Raw genomic sequence first — 7,930 nt, forward strand, 5'->3', positions numbered from 1 at the left:
GGGCCCCTGGGTCTGACCTCTGAGGTCACTTCCAAGTCTGTGATGCTAGAACTCTCTATTCTGTATCTCTGACAGCCCAGAGTTCTAAGTCTGTTATTCTACATGTCTAACACTTGGGTGATTTTATGTCCTTTATCCAAAGCCTGGGTGTAGTGTGATTATAGTATTAGGGGGTGGGCGCTATTGACTGCTTTCTGCAATTCTGGGGGGGGGGGGGAAGACGTTTTACATTCTTCAGGAAATAAGTGGCTCACACACCTGGCTGGGCGCCAGAATCGGGGGTGGGGACAGGGAAGGGAACTTTTTAATATTACGGATTCTTGAGCGGGGCCCTGTAAAGGCAGGGTGGGGGACTTGTGTTTCAAGCCAGCTGTCACTGATGCAGACCCCCACGCGGGCTGCACCAGGGGAAGGGCTCCTCTCGAGCCCAAGGTCCTGACCACGGCTGTCCACCCCCTCCCTGGGTCATCGTCTCTCGACGCTTTTGTTTTCTGCGTTGATGAAAAACTTTGAGTTTCTAGAATATAATAATGGTGGTGTCTCATATAGTGGGAGCTTGTGTCGGGGGCTGTGTCAGTTCTGTCCTGATCACAAGGGTTCTGCATTTCTCCCGAGATTCTGGAAAGCTCCGTGACCCCCAGTACCATCCTTGTAATGCAAGGTTCTCAGATCCTGCAGTTCTAGTGTCCCCAGGTTTCCACAGTTCTGTGTATGTAGAGTGGCCGTGGCAGAGGGCGGCCCACGGGCCATGTCTGGACTGCAGATATGATTCACGGGGCCTGCATGATGTTTCAGATTTGAATTAAATTCCGGTCATTAAAAATGAAGAGTTTCCATGTAAAAATCCAGATTTCCAGATTCTCTCGAAATCGGCCTGGGTCCCACTCACACTGTAGCCACCAGGCAAGCTGTGTACAGGGCGCCCTCTTTAGATGGGACGTGGTGTTTATTCACCCGTCCCCATCACTCCCTCTCGCCCCTTGACCCGAGGCAAAGGGTCAGTTGTCATTCGGCATCTTCTACCCAGCTCAGCCCCTCGTTTATGCGCCTGCCTGGCACCCGGAGGGATCTGGGTTTGAGACTGGTCTGGGCTCGTCTGTGGCCGTCCTGGTCCTATCCTTCTGCGCGGCTGAGAGGCTCCGATTCTAAAACACCATCTTCCCGTGTTTGAAGCATGTGGCGTGTCTGAAATCCACTGTATCTAAGCCGGGACGTGATGTCCCTGTTACCTAGAAGTTCTGCCTTGACGCCCGGGTCGCTGAGCCCTGTCCCAGAGGCCCCGTCCTGCAGATGAGGCAGGCAGAGACGCCCCTGTGGAGAGGGCTGCTGGGAGTTGAGAAAGGGAAGCAGGGGAGGCCGGAGGCCCCTGTTGCATATGCCCTCTGCCCCTCCCGCCCCGCCTCCAGTGTGGTCCCGGAACAGCAAGCCCGTGCACACCACCATCCTGAATCCCCACATCCACCTGATGGGCGACGAGTCGGCCTGCATCGCCTACATCCGCATCACGCAGTACCTGGACGCCGGTGGCATCCCCCGCACCGCCCAGTCCGAGGAGACCCGCGTGTGGCACCGCCGGGATGGCAAATGGCAGATCGTCCACTTCCACAGATCCGGGGCACCCTCCGTCCTGCCCCAGTAAGGGTCCCTCCTTCCCGGCCCCCAGAGGGGTCTAGAGGAATGGGGGGTGCCAACCTGGAGGGGGTCACGTAGGGAAGCAGCCTGCTGCCTTCAGCTTCTGAAAGGCTGCAGAGTTGCGGGGTGGCGGGGGGAGACCCCAGGAACGAGCCGCCCGCAGGTCTGGGGAGGAGGGGGCAGGAGCCCTGGGAGGCGGCTGGCACTCCGTCCTGGGCGGTGGGTGGCTTGGCTGCCCGACCTAAAACACGCGCCCTCAGAAGCACCACACTCGTGTCTTTCAGCTGAGGCACCAGGCCGGGGTCGCCGCGTCGCTGTGCCGCGGAGATCCACTCTTTGTCCGTGGAATGTGGCTGCTGGTTCTCCCACTTGGATTTGGCTGGAATTCCTCCCATCATGTCACCCCACACTGTCAGCTCTGTACCTGCATCAAGAAAACCTGCTTGTCCACAAAAGCCATCACAACGTCAAAGCAAATGGCCAAATCTCCCACCCCTTACCTCTCACTCTCGCTTTCTCTCCCCTGCCAGGGCGGGGGCTTCCTGGGGCCTGGGTACTGGCCCCCTCCTCCCCCGCTGCTGGCGCCTGGCCCTGCCTGGGCTGCAGGCTAGAATGCCCCGCTGTGTGCTCGCCGGCGCCTGGGGAGAAGGAGGGAAGGGGGGTGGCGAGGAACAGGGTGTCCACCTGTCCCTCTCCCGGATCTCTCCTCTTCTGGGATCCCCATGGAAGGGTAGGTGAAGCCCCCAGCCCCCCCGAGGGAGAGTGTGAAAGAGGAGCAGACGCCAGGAGCCTCCTGCCTCAAACTGCTTCCCCAGCGCTTCTCCTCTCCTGTGCTGGCCTCACGGTGGTCCGCGGAGTCTTCCCTCAGCGTGGGGGGCGCCACCCTCTCAGGGGCCCCCACTCGCTTCCTGCTTCCTCCGGGTGAAGTTCACCTCCAGCACTGACCCGCCCACCCCGCCCTCCCATCATCCCTGGAGAATTCCAGCTTCGTCTTATCTCAGAGAGGAAACCTAATTGTCTCGGGGCGAAAGAAAGCAACGTTTAGGTATCACTTCTACTTGGACCGCATGCCTTTTTATAGCCAAACTTCTGTGTATTTCGTAAATGAATTTCGCGTTCATGGATATCTATGTAATAACTAGACCTCTCAAATTGTGAGAATGGCTGGGTTCGGAAGGTGGGCAGGAAGAGGGGTGAGGAGTAGTTTCTTTCTGTTCTAGATTTTTTTTTTGTTTGGTCATCTCTGAGGTGGACCTTGTCACCTGTGGTTATCTGGGGCCGAGGTGGACTCAGCCCCAGGGAGAAGGGCCTCTCTGCCATTTGGGTCCCCAGGTAAGCTGACGTAGGCGTCCCTTTCGGGACTGTGAAAGCATCAGATGGCGGCACCAACTAGGAAACAGCAAGGCAGGGCAGAGAGGGGGAGGGAGCTCGTCAGGATGGAAATATCTGGACTTTTCTTTGCCTCCCTCCCACACTGGGGTCCTCACTACCGCACTCCCCGGGATCTCATGTCACCATATCTGTGTGCTGCCCCCAGCGCCCCCCGCCCGCCTCTGGGGGGCCCATGAGCATGTGTCTTCATCGCCCCTCTCCCCATGGCGTCTGATGGCTGAAGCAGAACACGGGATTTCTACTTGTCACGCCTCCTCCTGTGGCCTCGGGTTTGCACTCTCTCTCCCTCTTGCCCTCTCCCCTGGGATTGACTCTGATGTGGAATACCTTGGCACATCCACTAGGATCTACTGTCTGCACTGTTTTCTTTGCATGACTTTATATGCAGTAAGTATGTTGAAAAAAAACAAAACAAAAAGAAGAAAAACACTCAAGAAAACCAATCTACATGTTTTGAACAAAAAAAAAAAAAAAAAAAATAGAGGTTGTATTCTCAGTGTCCAACTCGGAATTATGTTGCTGCCTCTCTGTGCTTTTGGCCTCTGTGTGGCCGTGTTTTGCCAGCATGAGATACTGTCTCCTCTGGAGGATTTTAGGGGAGGAAGAGCCACATCCCCAGGGATTTGGAGGAGGCTCTGGTGCCCCCAACCCTCCTGGTGTTCTTGGTTGGAGCAGAACTGGTGAGGATGTGAGGATGTTTGATTCAGGACTTGCTGAGTTTTCCCCGTCATGAGCCGTCTGCTGGGCTCTTTTCTCAAGTCTCGCTGCCCGGACACTGGTGAGACAGGCTTGGTGGGGGCGGCAGGCTGGGTGGGGGCGGCAGGCCAGGAAAGAGGCTCCCCAGCCTCCTGGTTTCCAAGCTGGTCCATCACTGGCCTCTGTTCTCGGCAGAGAACTTGCCCAGAGGGCTTCCCAGGAAGGCCCAGTGATCCCATTGTCCCAGCAGCAAAACCACCTGTCCCCCCGTGAGCTGCCAGTCCCCTACAGCCGTCCCCAGCCACAGGTGAAGGTGCCTTCGCCAGGGGATGCTACAATCACCGAGGCTAGGTCTGAGCCCTTCTTTAGCCTCAGTTTCCTCATCGGTTAAATGGGTTAAGTGCTCCTATCCGGCCGAGGGAGGATCAGACGTAGGGTGATGAGAAGCCCAATGTACCTGTGAGAACTAGCGGGCTTGGCCCCTGGCGGGACCCCTCCTGTTTACTTCTGGACCTGGCCAGTCGCCCTCCCCTCCCCCACCTGCCCTTCATCCCCCTCTTTGGTGCCTGTCAACTGCTCATCAGCAGTGGACTGCAGGGGAGAGAGAGCAGTAGTCTGGGGGTTAGCAGGCTTCAATTCCCAGCCCTGACCACACCTGCTGCGTGACCTTGGGCTAGTCCTCTCCCCTCTCTGGGCCTTGGTTTCCCCACCAGAGGAAACTGAGCGTGAGGACCCCAAGGTCCTGCCTTTCCTTGGCTGACACACCTGTCCACCGTGCCCCTCTCCAAGTGTGGAGAAGTGGAGGCACGTCCCTACCCCAGGCTGAGACGGCCCCCACCGGGAAGGCCACGCCTGTGGTGGGCAGAGACCTGGTGCAGCTCACAGGGCACCAGGGCTGATCCTGAGGCAGCAGGCAGGGGACACTGGCAGAAAAAGCTGCCCAGAACCCACCCTCAGCAGACAAACTCCATGCTCCTCCAAACATCCTTTAGATGCAAAAAAAAAAATCCGAACCCAAGTCAAAACCTAGGCTCCAGCGTGCAAATACGTTTACAGGAAAGTATTCTCCTGGGTTTGTGCCCACCATAGTGCAAACCCTGACCGTGGCCTCCTGTCTCCCTTCAAAGGGAGACCCTTTGGGGGGATGTGTTCGCCAGATTCCCCATGCTGGTTTCTTTGTTACTATTTGTTTGGGGTTTTGTTTCAGTTCTTTTTCTTTCCTTTTCTTTTTTTAAAATATGTGGCTGTGAACTTGAATGACCACTGCTCAAACTTTCTGCTATTGGGGGAGGGGGGCGGGAAGGGAAGAAGGGGTGTCTGTTTTATTCTTGGTGTTTTCAGTGCAATAAATAGCTACAAACTTCTGTGCACTCCATGTCTACCTGTCTTGGTCAAGTCCCTGCACGGGGAGGTTTGTGTTTGTTTTCTGTTCTACATCTGCCCTCCCTGGTCTTCATTCTGATTGGGCCAACCTAGGTCACATGCTCACACCCTGAAGAGGCCTAGATGCAACGGGGCGTGGGGATGTACCCGCTGGAGCCCACAGTCCCCTGTAGACTGTGCTCCGGGCGCCTGGGCCCCCAGAGTCCATGCACCAGCCACTTTCTGAGCCTGTCCTCCTCGCTGCTGTGTGGGGTGGCCCCGGGGGAGTGTCTGGGGGGATGTGCGTCTTGCACACACGTGAGGACCTTCGCAGTGAGAGCATAGGACAAGGCTGAGGAGAGCAAGAGGGGCCTGGGGGCTTCCACTTGCACCCCTGCCCTGGAGCCCACCAGTGTTAGCGCCAGGACCCCTCCCAGCTCCACGTTCACACGCCCCAGGACTTCCCGCCTGGGCAGAGGGTTGAGGGCTCGGGTGGCCATGGCACACATTCGCCAGCAGGTGGCAGCACAGGAGCAGGTTATAGGCAGTCCTTGGCTCTCTCTCCCCCCCCCCCCCATGGCACACGCTCGCCAGCAGGAGCAGCCATTGCCCCCCGCCATGGCGCACACTCGCCAGCAGGTGGCAGCACAGGATTAGGTTATAGGCAGCCATTGCCCCCCCCCCCCGCCCCATGGCACATACTCGCCAGCAGGTGGCAGCACAGGAGTAGGTTATAGGCAGTCCTTGGTTGTTTTTCATCCCCCCGGCACCCCAGCCCCCGCACCTCCGCCCAGCATCTACCATGTTCCCGGAGGGCCCAGCTGTCCTCAAGAGATGTCCTTTAACTCTGAAAAAGTACCAACACCACTTGAAAACACTATTATTATCTCACAGGAGCATGACGCTCTACAGTTCACAAAGTGCTTTCACAGCACCTCTTGTCCCAGTTCCAACAGCCCTATTTGAGGAGGAAAACAATGAGACGCAGAGGCCCAGCCTTCTAACTCAGAGCGCAGCGCTCTGCTCCCTCCGGGGCCTTCCTCGCCCTGGCCTGTGCTTCCCGGTCCCTATCCCTGGACAGCCGGCACGTAGCCACTGGGATTCTCATGCACTCCCCTCCCTTTAGCCCTCTGTCCTCCGCCAGCTGCCGCCCCTTCTCTCAGTTGTCTACACCCGCAGCCGCATGTCCACACCCGCTGCAGAGGGCTGGCTCCCCCACATGCTCTTGCTCGGAGCATTGCAGCAGCTCCTCACCCTGCAGGACACAGCTCCAGCCTCTCCTTCTCCGGGAAGGCTTCCCTGACTGCCCAACACACTCTGGCTTCGGTCCTTCCTCGGGCTTCCCCAGCTGCCTCTGCCTCCCTCACCACAGGTCTCTGGGTTAAAGTCACCTACCAAATGTCTACAAAGTGTGTGTGCCTTGAAGGCAGGATGGCATCTTGTCCGTGCCCGAGATGCACGTGGCAGGTGTGGTCATTCTTCAGAGAGTAGAGCCCCGGCAGACTGTGCTGCTGGAATGAGGGAGGAGTGGATGCCGTATGGGCACAAATATTCCGCCCGCCTCTGCAGTCACAGTGGCTAACACTTCCCGGGTGCTGACCGAGCGCCAGGCACGCCTCACCTCCTTCACAGGTGCTCCCCGAGTGGCCCTCACTGTGGGCACCGTTATTCTCTCCACTCCGTGAATGAGGAGACTGTGCTGCCCAAGGGGGAAAGAACGTGCCCGAGATGGCCCAGGGCACACGGGACGGAGGTGAGACTGGGACTTCCCTAGGACATTCTGCAGCTGGACCGAGCGGCAAGGGAGGCTCAGGGATGAGCCAGACCTGTCTCCTGCCCCCCAGGAATCCCTGGTGCCAGTCCAGACAGTGAGAGACATGCGGAAAGCAAGTCCCCAGGCAGACTAGGATGGGGCTGGACCTGGAGCTGCACAGCGCAGGAGCCCAGAGGAAGCAGGAGGAGGAAAGACAGGGATGGGGCCGTGGGGGGGGGGGTTGTGGAGGTGCTGGAAGGGGCGAGAGGTGGGAGATCGTGGAGGCCAGAGCAAAGGCTGAGAGCCCGGAACAAGTAGGGGTCAGGGGGTGGGGAGAACAGGCTTGGAAGGAGGCTGGAAATGTCAGAGGGCTGAGTGAGCCCGAATCTGCCACGAGATGGCTGTGCCTTTCCAGGGCACGGGTGGCCCCCAGCAGTGGACAGGGCCTTCTCCAGACCTGGGTCGTAGCAAATCCTTAGGAAACATCCCCAGTAGATGCTGGGAGTGTTCGCCCAGCGCAAGGTGGGCGGGTCCGGCGCTATGGGAACGGGCCCCTCTCCTTGAGCTTCCTCCTGAGAGCAGCCCCACCCTCCCTTGTCCACTTGGGCCACCAAGGTCTCAGAGGCCACTTCCCTCGGGGCAGCCTGATCTGGCCGTCCCTTCCCCAGCCCGGGGCCTCAGCTGGAGGTGGAGGGAGTTACGGGGAGCAAGAGGTGGAGTGTCCCTTCCCCGCAAGAAAAAGGGGGGTTATCACCATTCTCTCCAATGCGACATTGGATGGGTCACGTCCCCTCTCTGGGCCTTAGTTTCCTCATTATTACAATGACATTGAACCTGTGGTCCCCAAATAAAGGAACTGAGCTGGCTGCTGCAGAATCACCAGAGAGTTTGCTAAAAATACACAGATGTTTCCGGCCCCACCCTCAGTCCGGGCAGGGGTCCAGGCAGCTGTAGTTTAGTAAGCACCCAGGTTTGGGAACCCTGCACTGAGCACCCCTCCCCCAGTCCCCCCACTCACAATGGGAGCCTGAAGGTGCAGTTATCGGGTTCTCCCCACCCCCAGCTTGCCGCTCCTGTCCTCCTCCCTGACTCAGC

The 7,930-nt window shown here is 58.3% G+C and overlaps 1 protein-coding gene across 2 annotated transcripts in view; it reads left to right on the plus strand.

Annotated features, from left to right (window-relative positions):
• CAMK2A (calcium/calmodulin dependent protein kinase II alpha) overlaps window positions 1-1,639 on the plus strand; it is a 60,626-nt gene extending 58,987 nt beyond the window's left edge. For both annotated transcript variants that reach the window (XM_069484371.1, XM_069484373.1), the window contains one exon: window positions 1,407-1,639. In XM_069484371.1, coding sequence (XP_069340472.1) covers window positions 1,407-1,639 — 233 coding nt within the window. The remainder of the gene's footprint in view (window positions 1-1,406) is intronic.
• The last annotated feature ends 6,291 nt before the right edge of the window (window positions 1,640-7,930 follow it).

Source organism: Eulemur rufifrons, chromosome 10, assembly GCF_041146395.1.
Source record: "Eulemur rufifrons isolate Redbay chromosome 10, OSU_ERuf_1, whole genome shotgun sequence".
NCBI classification, from domain to species: domain Eukaryota; kingdom Metazoa; phylum Chordata; class Mammalia; order Primates; family Lemuridae; genus Eulemur; species Eulemur rufifrons.